Below are 16,141 nucleotides of genomic sequence, written 5' to 3' on the forward strand. Positions count from 1 at the left end.
AAACCTTGACTTTCTATTGGTTATAGGTAATATATAATAAAATGTAAGAGAGAATTATCAATGAATTGTGAAAGAGAGGATGTGGCAGGAGGGGTCTGATTTTCTAGTTTTAGCTCTGTAACCAAACAAAATTGAAGGCTATAAAAACAATGGTTTGTTTGAGCAATAACGATTTTATAGAGAGTATTTTACATTTAATTTCATACATTTTCGAGGGGTGGTGGATAAAATAGGGATGATGACATGCTAAAGCAAAATGTGTCACGTGGGTCACACTAGTGGAAATTTGGGATATTTTTAGATATTGCCTTGTTGATTTAAGAACTTAAAACTTGTATACTATTAAAATCTGGATTATTAGCTAAGATTTTATGCTATTCTAATTGGTATAACGTAAACAAAAAGTAGTTTAATAAAATTTTGAATGTAAGACACTAAAACCTTGTGTCGTACTCAGTAAAGAGTACCTGGGGTGAGAGGGTTAAAGGGCAATAAAACAGTGAAATTAAGTATAAACAGGTCTATATTGTTACAAACTTAAATGTAATCTTGTGTTACAATTTGCAGTCATTTCAGAAAGAAGAAAGGATAATTTTGATTTATTTCATATATATTTTTATGGTGGTTACAGGGTCGGTTAAATTGACTGAATGGATTTATAGTTAGGTAGAAAAATAACAAATAAAATATAAAGTTTTACTGAAAAAAAATTGATATTTGTTTAGTGGTTTTAGAGACTACACAAATGAAATTTTGGAATTTTCAGATAAAGAAAAATACTTTTAATCTTAACATGAAAATCATTTTGCACTTGGAGCAATCAACATTCTATCTATATATATTGATGGACAAATTTTTAGTAAAACAAATTTAAAAGTAATTAAAAGATTGATTTTTTGTGTGCAAATGACTTGTAATTTTACTGAAAGTGTGCCAAATTTTTTGAAGATACACATACAATATTAAAACTTATAGTATGGAAACTGATGGTCACTTTGGAGTTACAAACTCAGTCACTTTGACCAAACCTGTATTGAGAGGGCTAAGTCATTCTCGGTGTTGAAATTTACCTATGTCAGAATCATTACTTATTTATTTGTTTTTAATAGTTGAATTGACTTATTACACTTCATACTTGTAAATAGACTGTAACTGGCATTTTAAGGTTCATGTTGGCCATTCAGCTTAATCCATCTCGGAGCTCATATTTGCTGATGGTCTTAACCTTCACTTGCTTAAGAGTTTTTATTGACCATTAACTTTACATACATTACATCTTAAACTGTGAATGGGTGAAATTGATTTTTACTTGCATTGGTGTTCATATTAGTTTTATTTTTTGTTGACCTTAATCATTACATACAATATTTAGATTTTTACTGGATAATAGGTTTTCACATGTGCTGATATTTTTGTTTATTTGAATGTTGGACCTCTTTGCATATAGCAAGATCCACATTGCTCATTGATTAGATAGTGGTGTCTTTGTGTTTTCTAAGTTTTCTCTTTTTTTTTCTGTTCAGGTATCATTAAAGAAGAAATTGACTTTGATGGTAATACTATCCACCAGATGCAGGTGTCTTTATGTTTGTTTCAAGAAGCAGTAAGTAAAGATTTACTTATCAGCTATTATTTTGTCTTTTAATGTATGAATAAAAATTCCTGTGAAGTAGTATTTATTTTAGTAGATCTTAGATGTCAAAATATGTCTGTTTTTTAAACCACTGCTGTCAGTATAAGCTTTTTTTTTTTTAACCTGAATTAGTAAAATTCCCAAAATATGGTGATAAATGCTCTCACCATCTGATCTAGTTATACTGATTTTTCACTTTTGACTGTTGTATCATTTATTCTAGATAATCCAAAACTGATTTTGATACAACTTCAAACTAGTTCTCAAAGTTGACTTGTATTTTTGAGAATTGATTATTTTGTGTGTAACTTAATCAAAAATTTAGATATTTCAGTGCAAGATGACCTTTACAGTTTTAGCTACTCATTGAATTAGTAATTACAGCTATTCTTGGTGACATTGATTATATTATATATTTCAAGTACAATCACAAATCGATTGCAACTTTTTCCTGGCTGTATTCAATTAGTTATTAGTTTCCATTTGTAAGTCAATTGGAAATTCAGTTTGCATTTTTGGTTCAGGATTAAATGTTCTTATGAAATATGCTTATCACGAAGTTCATAATAGTTTCATAGGTTAATTTTGGGTGTTTTAGCCACTTAACTAAGAAAGTTTCTTTAATATGAAGACTGCTTTTCTTGTTACTTTGGACATAGTCTTGAAATGAGCAGTTTTTAATGCTATGTTGCATCTACACATGACTTGATTTTTTGTCACTAGATAGTTTTGCATGTTCCTGCACTAATTTTTAGCCATCTAGTGGTAGGTACACAAAAGTATTCTGTTTGATAAAAAAGCAATGTTACCAAAACCATGGAAAATATGTTTATTGAAATGAAAAAAGAGATGAATATCTTAAGACCTTCTGGATGTCATCGTGGTATATTATATTGCAGTCCAAAGATTTATAAAGTTGATTGTCCAGTTATACCTACTGTGTCAAACGTAGGTACTTATAATCATCAACTAGCAGGTTTTTAGAGGAATTGTTGGATCAGTTTACTCATAATCAATATACCATAAAAGTTAAGTTAATGTTTTCCATGCAATGTCGAAGTAAAGAATACTCATATCAAGCTTATATCCAAAGTAATGATGAAAGCATTACTAAAACTTTGTTAATTAAGCAGCTAAAGCCCCAATTAGTGAAATCAATCATCTATGAAAATATTATCAAGTATGCTAATAATTACTTGCTTGAATTTAGAAACAATTTTATTTTTCATTCATTTCATAGTAGTTTGAGTTTTCAGGTCCTTCCCCTTCTATAAATTCAACATTTATGCTATTTTTTATCAGATTTCAAACCCATGTAATAATTCATATCTGCCCATAATAGCTGCCAAGACTTTTTGCTGCTTCAGGTTTGTGTGGCCATTTGATGAGTGTTTGTGCATATTCTAAATCCACACAATTTGTCATTGGATTTAAAGTGAATGACATAACATTGCTGATATGTGAAAATAAGCCATTGGTTCCTTTTTTAAAGTTGCGTGGGTAAATAAGTTTTATATCTATCATTTGGCCAACTTGTTTCCCATCAAAGAAATAGTTTCAAATTCATATGATACCTAGCAGAGACAGCTGGTATGGACATTACAAACTTTAGGATATAGTACAAGAACAACGTTTCGACCTTCTTAGGTCATCGTCAGGTTAACAAAGACAGGGACGAGAGTGTGTGAACGGGTATGAGATTGTGGGAGGCACTGCAGTTAGATGTTAGGTGATTAATTAATATAGGTATAAAGGTGTTTCTTTATGTTGGTTCAATTTTGGTTTGAGTTCTTGTATAAATAGGGCTTCTTTTATTTTGCGTTCATTTGACTTTGTTTCTCTACTTAATATGTTGGTGTTTCCTATGGTTATGTTGTGTTTATTTGATTTGAAGTGTTCAAAAACATGGGAAAGTGTTTGTTTTTTCTGTTCATTAAATGTGTTTTCCATTTTTTTGGCTTGTTTCTCCAATATAGAAGTTGTGACAGTTGTTGCATTCTTTTTTATAAATAATGTTGGTGTTATGTTTGTCAGTGTAGTTTTTACATAGTATGGATTTTAGTTTTGTACCCAGTTTTTGAATGAATTTAGTGTTTATTGGAATGTTATGTTTTGTTAGTTTTTCTAAATGTTGGTTATTTTATCACTAATATTGGGAATATATGGTATGCAACAGTGCAGGGTTTTATAGTTAGTTATTTCATTGAATTTGTTATTGTGTTATTGGCCTAGGTGTGTGTGTGTGTGTAAATTTTTTGATGGTTTTTATAGGAAATTTACAGACGTTGATGAAGTGTTGTTTTAATTGTTTGATTTCATTGTTAATTTTATTGGGTGAACATAGTTTTGTGGCTGTGTTTATTTGTTTTTTTAATATGTTGAGTTTTCGTTTTGTTTCATGTGCTGAGTCCCAGGGAATGTATAGTGTAGTATGGATGATTCTTCTGTGGATTACTGTTTTGGATTGTATCTTTTCTTGTGATCTTGAGGTTGAGAATTGGTGACACAAGATTGCCCATACTTAAGCCATTTTCTTTTCAACCCAACGGATAGTGCTACATATCAATGGATAGACATGGGACAGTTTTTAAAAGTAAAGTACACACTTTATACAGATAAGAGGTAAACAAATAAGAATATTAAAAAATTATGAATTTTAAAATAAAGTAATGATCTTCCTAAAAAAATTAATGAAATAAGAATTAAAACCACAATCACGGATTTATAAAAAATTAATCTCTGGCAGCTTTATACACTTATGTGTAGGCCAAAGTAAGGATTAAGTTTTATACATTTGTGATTGTGATTTAATTTTTGTAAAAGTTATAGCTATCAGGGATATGGTTATACTAAAAGTTTATAGATGTCGTGTCCATTCCATGGACTTATAAAAACTGAACAAATACATGGGGGAAAAAATTAGAATTTTAACAGAAAATAGGGCTTGTTGGTTATTTGTAGAATTACTATAAGAAATATCCAAAACAAAATAAATGCTGCAATAAAAAGTACACAAACAAGTAAAGTGATGGTTGCCATTGTGGTCCATATAGCTAAATGAAGTAGTTTAAAATTGCTAACTCATTTTAAAATCTATCCAACTAGTATCACTTTACTTGTTTGTGTACTTTTTATTGCAGCATTTTTTTATACTTCTTTTAGCAATTCTATGAATGAATAATGATTTGTACTTTGTCAAGATTTTTATTTTTTTCTTATTTATTTCTTAAGTTCACTTTATCAGTATCACTATAAATTCATGTACATCTCAATTATCCTTTTTCACGAGTTCCTTTAAGAAAGCACTAGGATTTTAACAATGACATCATCCACTGAAATACTTTTTATTCCTCATGAAAGATATCCTACATTCTCTGATGAAACAGTGAAGGAAAGTTTGTCTTCAGTAGTTTTCTTGTCATACTTTGCACAGTTTGAATAATAGGATGCATTATTTTACCTGCAAGCAACATCTGAAAATCTTGACGACCAGTTTTATATTTTTCTCTAGTTACTGTAAAGGTTTAGCAATAGTGATCACTTTTCAGTGGAATTGTTCTTTGCAGCAGCTTCACACTTGAAAACACTTTTCTGTAAGACTCAATTTTGTTGCTGTTTTCAAACAAAATATTAATTTCCCTTGAGAAATGCCACATTCTAAAATTCTGTGATAGTGACTGGATGTGATATTTGCAAAAAAAAATCTTAAAGATAAAGGAAATGTTCATTGTGTTGTCTCAGAGAATCTTTGGTATTTCACTTCTCTTTAGCATCTTTGTGTAATGTTTTCCATGCTTGTTTTTTTTTTTACTTCAATGGATATCCCATCAATGGTCACATTGCCATCAACTGCTTTTATTACACAAGAAAAACATTTTGACTTTACTGTTGCAAGTAATAATAGGCATAAGACTATCTTCTGATGTGTCCATAGTGTTCTAGGTTCATTTTCTATTCTTTAAAACAGGATTGATTTAAAGCATCTGACTTTTAGCCAGAAAATGTAAAATAATAGTCAAAAGAAATTAAAAGTAATAAATGTTACTGACATTTAATCATAGAGAATAAAAGTCTTAATCCACAGCTATAATAAATTTATTCCATTCTCTAGACTTATCACCTATCTGGGCCTGGTTAATTCACAAATTTAGTGTTAAGAAATATTTCTCCCTAATCCTTTAGAATAAGGTAACATGTTCTAGATAATGGATTGATTCTTTTTTTTTGTAAATTTTAATTTAAGATACATCATTATCAATAAAAGTATTTGAACTTTTAGTTTGGATAGAAACTTTTATTTTTTTTTTTTTTTCTTGTGAATTTTTTGTTTTGTTTTGTTCAAATGTAGGTCCAGTCAATACTTAGAAGTCACAATATAAAACCACACTGGATGTTTGCATTAGACAATTTAGTTAGAAGTTCTGTTCAAGCAGCCTTAACAGTGCTTTCACCTGGTGAGTAGATAAGCCTGCTATATTTTGACACAATTTTAATTTCAATTATAGAAACAAATTATTAGCTTCCCTTTTATATTTTAAATGTTATTAATTTCAAGAGGTATTGCTCAGGTACGGAAAAAAAATTTAAATATCATTCCATCTTATAAGGCAGTACATGTTTACAGTTTTTGAAAATTTATAAGGTGTATGTAAAAGCTAGCACAACTAGAAGAAATGAATCATTTGTTTATTTTTATATTTTCACTATTTGTTAAGAAATACTAGGAATTGTGCTTTTTCCTGTTAGTAATTTTACGGTATCCTTGTTGAAAGAAATTTTGTGATTGAATATATACTTTCCAAAACTTTGGACATGAAATGATTTATTTTAGTTCATTATTCTTAATCCCAGAACTTGGAGCCAATCTAGCAGCTCAGAATCATCGTGAGGAGGGAGACGATGACTTGGAGGAAGGATCAACATCTGGCATCTCAACCATCAACTCTATGAAGCAGTCGGACAGTTTTAAAAAATATCATGGGCAGAAGTTACAGGAAAAAGGAATCAGGTAAAGTCACATGTTTCCTCAAATAGTTTCTGTATTGTGTGTAAAGTATAAATTGTAAAGTATTTACAAGGATTTCATATTGGTTTTATGCCTAGGTACATTTATTTGTATATTTTATAAAGAGAAATTTTTTTGCAATTTTGAAATCTGAATATAAATAATGTTAACTTGATTGTGAGCTTTATAAATATAACTTTTTTTTTTTTTTAACTAAGAAATATTTTAAGATAGACATTTTATAACACTAATTTGGTCTAACTTGTAAACAATATATTTATCAGTTTGTTTAAAGCAATTTTCTGTTTATCTGAAAGTTTAGGTTTATATTTGCTAAAAAACTATCATTTCTTGGAAATATAATGATACATTTTTTGTTTTCAAATCATTCTTCTTCTCTATCAATGATTTTATTGGTGTAGCCTTTCATTGCCACCATTTTATGATGTCATCACAGATGATCTTACCAATTATTAATAAAAGCAAACTCAGCTTTGGAACTAGCTAGAGCCAATGGCTAAAACTGATTGGATAGAAGACATTTTATAACTTATTTATGCCAATATGGAATAAGTAAAGTATTTGTAGCAATAAGTTGTTGTTTCTCAACTCTAGGGATGAACAAAGGATCATAATGCTGAGTAATGTTTTTTCTTTTTTAATTTTTTTTTTTTTTTTTTCATTCCTATAATGCTTCTGTGTTGAATTATGTTTGAAAGTTACAGAAATAAAGTGAAGACATTAGGTATTTAAGTTTAGTAAATACTGTAAGTAATGGCAAACTGTTCAGATGACAAAATCCCTTTTCATTGAATATTCTTGTTAAGTTTATTGCATTCAAACAGCACATACAAATAAAATAAATTATTTATTGAAAACAATCTTTCTGTGTTAGATGTAAGGTAATCTGGACTAGGAATAATGTTGGCAAACATTACAACACAATACATGATAAAGGTAATTGTGATGCAATTTTCAAAAGTAGGGTTCTGAGTCACTGATAAATTGTAATTGCTTTTTTTTTATCATTTTTGTAAGGTTTATAGACAGAAGTGGTTACTGTAATTTGTCAAAATAAAATAATCAAAGATATATTGATGAATATCAAAAAAGTTAGAACTTTCAGATCAGTAGTAAAATATTTTGAAATTCTAAGATGAAAGGATATATTTTAATGTTTTTCAGATTAGTGCCTCACCAAAACATTTTGTAAATTTTACACACTTTCCAAAAAAAATGATACAAATATTAAACCATGTTATTTTTTTTAAGTATTTACTAAGTTTATATAAAGTTTCATGGAATTTGGTTAAATGCTTCTGGTGCGATAAGGAAAAATTCTGAGGATACCAGTGACACATCCTCCAGGTCCAGGAAGAGTTGGCCATTATTGTAAAAGTTATTATTGTGCAATTTTTGCTGAAAATGCTTTCAAATGGACTGAATTATGTAATAAAATTAGAATCAAAGATGTTCTCTTCCTGAAAGCAATATACAGATAATGTGTTATTGATTAACCCCATCATCCCAGGTATCCTATACTGCGCATGACACAAGGTTTTAGTGTCTTACATTCAAAATTTTATTAACTATTTTTTGTTTATGTTATACCAATTAGAATAGCATAAAATCTTAGCTATTAATCCACATTTTAATAGTATAGAAGTTTTAAGTTCTTAATTCTACAAGGCAATATTTGAAAAAACCCTGAATTTCCACTAGTGTGACCCACACGACACATTTTGTCTTAGCATGTCATCATCCCTATTTTATCCATGACATCTCAAAATTAAACATAAATTACTCTAAAAAATTTTTATTGCTCAGACTAACCATAATTTTTATAGTCTTCAATTTTGTTTGGTTACAGAGCTATCAAATAGAAAATCAGACCCCTCCTGCCACACTCACCTGTCACATCCTCTCTTTCACAATTCATTGATAATTCTCTCTTACATTTCATTATATATTACCTATAACCAATAGAAAGTCAAGGTTTTCATCTATCAAATGACGTATTGTATAACATTGTATTCTGAACAGAATATCATCAGTTTCACTCACGATACAACATTCATTCTCATGGGAAAATTAATGACTGGCTTGGATGAATTTGTAATGGCTCTTGTCGCCTAGTTTGAAATCCAGGAAAATTTTGAGAGCTAAGTGAGTTTGTCTATTTTTTGCACATTATTAGTCTATATTCTTTGGTGTATTATTTAATTAAATAAAAATTATCTATAGTATAAAAAATTAGGGTTAATTCTCTTCGAAACCCGACAGCAAGAAAAAAGAAGGTTAGGTAAGTACTTTATTTTTTTTTTCATATTTATTATTGTAAAAGGAACTAAAATTAAAAGTACGGATCTTTTAAAGTTACTTAAGACTAGATTAGGTAAAATATGTAATAACAATAATATAATTAAAATGGTTCATGAGGCACACACGTAAGCAGCTCGTATGTATTGTAATTCGATAGAGTAACATGAGCTGCACGTTCCCTGAGTGATTTACAACTTATAATGATGTGGATAGTAGTTATACATGGTTCAAAGGGCAATAAAAATTAAATTTAATTACAAATAGATGTATAATGTTACCAATTTGAAGTCATTCTAGAAAGAAATATGGTTAATTTAGGTTTATTTTGATTATATTTTTGGTGGTTACGAGGTCGATTGAATTGACTGTCCAGAGTTCAATTGATTTTAACAAGGACAAGTGTCATTCAAAATTCTCGTACAGAATGTTTAGATAACTGTAGAGTTTATAAAATTTGAAACTAGTTGTAGCTATGTTTATAGAATTTTGTTGTGTATATATACTGTAGTTTAATGAATTCATATGTATGATATAGATGAAAATTAGATACCTGTAATATGCTTTATTGAACTAATAACAGTTACAGGTATAACAGCAGAATATTGTATTTTGACATAGATTGCTGGAGGAGATGATTAATGTAATGCAGCAGTTTTTATACTCATGGAAAGAAAATAATGTACCTGATAGAAGCAATTCACAAGCTCAAAACAAAAGGTAGATTGATGCTCCTTCTTTCAAAAAATCTCAGCCTCATTGTTTTGAAAATTTTTATACTATAGTTAACAAACTTCTGTTGAAGTTTTACATGTATCAGTACAGTACCAGCATAAAAACTTTCCAACATAGTCATGTGAAACTTATATCAAAATCTTTATATTAATATTGTATAGACTTGTTTATAATTCTAATTTTGTCAGTTTGCCATTGGATTTCTTTCTCATTAAGCACAAATTCTTGGCTGAGTCCCTTAAAATGTGGATATTGAAATTAAGCAAGATACATTTTATTAATATGAGCACAAATCCTATCACTTCAGGGTATTAAGATGTGGAGAGACTAAATTAAAATTTCATTTTAAAGATGCTTGGATTTTTTTTCTTCTGCCCATGTGCATGTTGCATCTGGCAGTGAAAGTGAATTCAAGGCAAGTGGCAGCTCCTTTGGTCTAAACCCAGCTAGTGGGGACAGTTCAAATGCACCAATACAAGGTATGTGTCTTATTTTGCCTTACCAAATAAATAGACTACAAACAACCTGTTCAACAAATCTAACTATGTAGGGTTGTGTTGGTTGTTCATGTATTACAGTTGTAATAATAATTGAGAAAATAACAGATAATTTTAGGATCAGTTTGCGCTTTGGATGAGTCATTAGAAAATTTTCTAGTATCTTGAGTGGTTGCCCATTTTGCACTGTGCTAATAATCTTAAAATGACTACAGTTGAACTCAGAATTGCAAGCAGATTTCTTACACAGAATTAGAAATTCTAAGTTCAAATAAATTCTTATCAATAAACAAAACTTGTTGAATAAAACAAGTAAACTTATTTGCCATTTATCCTGATACTGCTATGTGATTTTATGCTGTTTTCTGTTTCTAGCTATAATAGCTATAAATTACTTGGGCCTCTTTCACCCTTTATAGGCATAGTTTCTTCAGGTATGTTATTTTTTGTCATTGTATCCTGTTTCCTAGAATTTGACCCATGCCCTCGTGGAGAATTTATTTTTTTTTTTTTTTTTTTTTTTTTCGGTGTGTTGGATACATCTCCATTTTCCTGTTTCCATGGCATCCAGACACATTTATTCATTTTGTTCTTCATGTGTGTGTGTTTTTAGTTTTGGGTGTTTATGTTTGGTCATGCCTCTGCTCTCTCTGTGTTCATCCAAGTGGTCTAGAGCTGTGCTCGTCTGCTTCATTTTCTTAGCCTAGTGCACACTTTTCCAGGGATGGTTGGATAATTATAGCTTTCTCACTGGTCATATATGCCCTCCATACTCAGTTTCTTCTTTGGAAAGTTCCCCATGTGGGTTGGTTCATTATGGTGGGGATTTCATTCATTACATCTGATCAATTTCTAGTTTTCTTGGTGTGTTTTTCATCTCAATTTTTGGTTGGAACAAACCTTCTCCCCTTCAGTTTAGAGATCTGGTACATCTTTTAGGTCCAGCTTCTCTCACAGCCGTAGTTACTCTTGGTTGTGCCATCCTCTGTGAGTTTTGGATCACCAAATGTTGTCTTGTTTGGGTTCACTTGGATGCTCCTCTTACTTCTCCCCTTACTAACAGTCTATATTAACTGTTGATTGAATTGGACCACTATTGCGGCTGGGGTTCCTCTTCCTTCTCCTCATCTGGATTGTCACTTTTTCCATTTGGGGAGCATTTCTCAACACTTGGGAGATTTGGGGGATGGGGAACTATTTTCGACTCCACTCTCTTGAAACTTCTTGCTGTTCATCAGACAATACCTTCCTTCTCACTGGCTCTTTCGAACAAGGTAGTGATGTTTCACTCCAACAATTCTACGGTAGGGTCCTAAAACACCATGCATGGCGGCATCTGGCTGAGTGTTCCTTGTTTTCAAACTTTTGATCTTCTGTATTATGGGCTCACTGTCATTATATCGGTTTGTTGGCATGTCATTGTCAAGAGGCCATGAATCTAGTCGAGGATCAGTTATCCATACCTGACAAGATTCACCCAACGGATTAGTCTTTGGATCCTCTACTCTTTTGGGTGTAGTGTGTGCTTTAGTGTCCCTGATTTGGATATTTTTGCATCTCATCTCAATACACACCTTACTCATTTTTTTGGTCTCCTGTTCCTCATTCTTGATGGGTGCAGTGGATGCTCTCTGTTGGGATTGGACAAGTCACTTTCCTTATACATGTCGACCTCTTCATATCCTCTCAATAATTCAGACCTCTCAACGTTGAATTCAGCTGTTGGCTCTGTCTTGACACTCTCACATGGTTTCCATTTCTGTAATGGTTTTTGATGGTGTTTCCCCTTTATCTGCCTTCATTGGCCACACTTTGGTGTGCAGTGTCCCTCCATTCTCTCTTCAGGCATGGCTTTTATTTTGTTCTTTGATCAAAGGTTGGATCTTTCCAGGCATATAGCTTATTTGGTTTTGCCATACAGTTAGTTCTTCCCCTTTGATGGTTTCTTGGAGTTGTTAATACACATCACACTGTTGATCTATACACCTAGGTTATTGTCCTTTCATTATTCCAATTTCTCATTCCATCTTTTTTCACTTCACCTGCTAATGGGGACCTATCTGTTTCCCCTGTTGAGGGCTTTCGGGCAGTTTTTGTCTTCCATTTTCAGTTTACTGGTTTTGCTTTTGTGTTACATTCACATTTCCTGGCTATGTTATTTCGTTCATTCTCCATTGCTCATACTCTCCGCTTGGCTTCTCACCAGGGTTTGGAACCTCCATGTTGTTCTTTGTGCTTTTTATAATCCTCCATTTTAACCTTTGTCGGTAGATTCATTATTTTACTTTATTTGCGGTCCCAATTCCTCATATTGTTAGCCAGTAGTCACCGTTTTTCCAATGTGTTTTGTTATCAGGTTTTGCTATATTTGTTCCATAATTCCTTTCCTTTATGCACTCAATTTTGGGTGCTCTGGAGATTAATTATGTTTTCACTCCTCTTTCCATTACCTTCTTCTCCCACCTTTAAGTTCTGCTCCTGTCTGTCTCCTTTACCCGGCTAGGACCTTGGGATTTCTAACACATGCACTGTGTTATTTGGCAGTTCTCTGGTCAATTTATTTCTTCACTGGAATCCTACCCTTTCCCATGATTTTTTTGCCTCCCACTCCCCTTACTGGTTGCATTTACCAGTCACTTCACCTGGTGTATTCTTCCTTTTCTCTGGATGTTTGTCATCTGTTTCATGTTTTTTCATATCAGATCTGTCACCTTACCATGTCCTTGGCTGCTTTTTTTTTCATCTTACCTGAGGGGGACATCATCAGGGTGAGTATATGGGCTACTCCATTTGTTTTTAATTTCTTTACAGGAGCCTTTTGTCACATATGTTTTGGATCCTGCTCTGTGTCGAGTTGTGCCTAACCAGATATATTTTGTATCAAATCCGCAACATATATCCTGTGGCCATGCTACATGACTATAATACTGAGGTGCTTCCTACTGCAGACTTAATGTACAATTCCAGATAGCACCAGGTGTTGGTTGTTTGACCCCGTCCGATTATAATCTTTGCATCAATATCGCATATTATACTTGAAAATATAACATGTCACAGAATCATGTTAAGCACACCATTGAGATGGGGTGTTCTACGGGACCAATTGTAGATATATGTCATATGACTTTTGCTTCTTAAATATGTTCATCCCGGTCTGTACACTCATGAATTTCATGGGTAATACAGAAACTGATCACTGCCCTTCTCTGATGCTCCATGGCATTGAGTTTCTTCCTACTGCGGACCTGATATACAATTCCAAATGCTGCTAGGTGTTGATTGATCAACTCTATTCGTGTGGTAGCTCTGTTTTTCAAAATAAGGTATCATGGCCACCATTGCACTTCTCCAGAGCTGCAGGCCTTTGGACTCTCCAATGCATTTTGTTCCCCATTTCTTATAGTGGTGTATGGGAGTCCTAGCCACTGGGGTGGTTGACCTTGGGGCTAATCCTCCTGAGTAAAGCACAATTCAACTCGGTTGAGAGTAGAGCGGTTGCATACTGCTAGTGTCGATGGCGTGACATCCTTCGTATAATAGACATGGTGTTGGTTGTAGCACTCCATTATATATCTATGTATTGCAGTTTGCCCCTCCAGCTGAGATATTCCTCTTCCTTCCATCGGTTCCTGGTTGGAGATGATCCAGCCACAAAAGTCATCATATGTGTTTGGCTGGTACCCTCCTCCTACCAAAGACTGGACAATAAATTCCCAATGCCACCTGTTTTTGGACTGGAGATGCAACCCCAAATTGAGGTCATCTTCATACCATCTGATGGATCTGGTGTTAGTTGAAGCTGGAAGAAACACATGAATTCCTGCATGTATAAGACTGGGTTCCCAGTGCTGCCAGGTTTTGGGCTGGAGATGAATGCCTTCTGAGCTCTCCTTACTTTTGACCATCTGCTGGAGATGGGTTCTTGGTATAAAAGCTCATCTTCCCTTCCAGTACCCAGTTTAAAGGTGAAAGGTAGAGGACTCTTTCCCTACCGTGGACCTGATGTTCAATTCCAGATGCTGCCAGGTGTTGGTTGAGGTCAAACTCCCTTTTACAGTCTGTTGTGCCAAGCTGCTCGACAACTAGGGGTCCCATTAATGATTAAATGTTTGGTTCATCCATGTTTCCGCCCTTTAGTTTTAGCGACACTTTACTCAAAGGTGAAGGGTTTACCTGGCTCAGAATTGGTATGGCCTCCCACTGGTGTGATGTTTCTGATTCCTTTTCCACACCACATGGTCTTTAAGTGCTTTTTAGAGGAAGATCATCTTTCCACCAGTTCAGTGTGGGATTCTAGCTTTTTGTGAGAGGAGATGAGTATCTATACGGAAATACGTTTTCAGTTTAGGAAAATGTTAACTTTAGAGAATTTTAGAAGATAATAACAAATTCATGAAGCTAAATAAATACCCCAACTAGTACTAGAGAGACTAAGTTACAGGGTTATTTACTTAAATTAAAAGTAAATTTGAGGTGAAAGCAAATATAAACAGATTAGATCTCTTTGATTACTTGCAGGAATTTTTCAAAATTATCAAAAATACACACAGAAGGTTGTCCAGTAAAACCAACAGTTTCTGATTTAGGTACCTTGTTTGTTATTAAGCATAAAGTTACACAGTAGGCTACCTGTGCTGTGCCCACCACAAGTATCTACAGTCATAGGTTGTATGATTATTCAAATACAGTTTCTTGAACCATTCATAAAAATTGAATATACAGTGAAAGATAGCTTAAAATACTCAAATGATTTAAATATTTTAAATTTTTATCAAGACATCTTTACAGCTAATTGTGATATTGAAACATTACATACTAACTTAAATTTACAAAAACTAGTTTATTTAGTAAGTTAGGTTGTGGTTCTTCTGATGTTGTTAATAGCTTAACAAAATGTACTTTTTGTAAATTTACTTATTTTGTTATGAAAAAAATCATTTTAGTTTAATTGATAAAATCTATTATCAGGTTGGTGTTAGCATGGCCTCAGAGTTAGAATTAACAGTGGTCAACTCATTCTTGTTTTCATGAAAATTGTTAGTTGGATGAATGCCCTCACACTTGATCCACTTCATTGCAGGAAGCATTTTGATGACACTTTTGTCATGTTTAAATCAAGAAGTCACATTTCTTTATTTCATATTTGAATACCAAATATATTAATATTATTCACACTAGGACAGGAATGTGAATCAAGATTCCTTCTTTTGGATCCCAGTTGTTTATAACAGTGACAAGTATCACAGCCTACTTGCACAGGATTGTATGTTGTTTATTTTAGTTAATATAATATTTAATTACATTTGAATACGCTGTACCACAGTGGTAGGCATTCATTGTATGTTTACTTATATTCATGTTATCTTTAAGTCTTGATTTTAAAACTGGTATGTATTACACCTTTAGCAATACCTATAAACATGTATGTTACGTGATATGTAGCTGCCAGTTACATTTTTAAAATTGGCATGTATTACAGCTTGAGCATTGTCTGTAACCATGTAATTTGTTACTTTTCTGAGATATGATTTAATGTACAATAATTATAATGTTTTAGATAATGGAAAAAACTATGTTATTTAGAATTCACACCACAAGTTTTTTTCTCAGTTGTACATAGTGAAACTTGTTAGCCTTCGTTCTTGTATCTCCCCTAATGATGCCTGGTGAAATGTTGTAAAACTTTTGTTTATTTTGTTAGCCTTCGTTCTTGTATCTCCCCTAATGATGCCAGGTAAACCTGGTGAAATGTTGTAAAACTGCTGTTTATTTTGTTAGCCTTCGTTCTTGTATCTCCCCTAATGATGCCAGGTAAACTTGGTGAAATGTTGTAAAACTTTTGTTTATTTTGTTAGCCTTAGTTCTTGTATCTCCCCTAATGATGCCAGGTAAACCTGGTGAAATGTTGTAAAACTGCTGTTTATTTTGTTAGCCTTAGTTCTTGTATCTCCC

The 16,141-nt window shown here is 32.5% G+C and overlaps 1 protein-coding gene across 8 annotated transcripts in view; it reads left to right on the forward strand.

Annotated features, from left to right (window-relative positions):
* The window catches only part of LOC106462352 (mitogen-activated protein kinase kinase kinase 5-like), a 151,359-nt gene that overhangs the window by 124,188 nt on the left and 11,030 nt on the right, over positions 1 to 16,141 (forward strand). For 7 of the 8 annotated variants that reach the window (XM_013922265.2, XM_013922269.2, XM_022389595.1 and 4 more), the window contains 5 exons: positions 1,524 to 1,603; positions 5,982 to 6,087; positions 6,485 to 6,641; positions 9,579 to 9,677; positions 10,044 to 10,171. In XM_013922265.2, the coding sequence (XP_013777719.1) occupies positions 1,524 to 1,603; positions 5,982 to 6,087; positions 6,485 to 6,641; positions 9,579 to 9,677; positions 10,044 to 10,171 (570 nt within the window). The remainder of the gene's footprint in view (positions 1 to 1,523; positions 1,604 to 5,981; positions 6,088 to 6,484; positions 6,642 to 9,578; positions 9,678 to 10,043; positions 10,172 to 16,141) is intronic. The other variant, XM_013922266.2, reaches the window with a different exon arrangement.

This window comes from Limulus polyphemus, unplaced genomic scaffold (assembly GCF_000517525.1).
Source record: "Limulus polyphemus unplaced genomic scaffold, Limulus_polyphemus-2.1.2 Scaffold1148, whole genome shotgun sequence".
Taxonomy (NCBI): domain Eukaryota; kingdom Metazoa; phylum Arthropoda; class Merostomata; order Xiphosura; family Limulidae; genus Limulus; species Limulus polyphemus.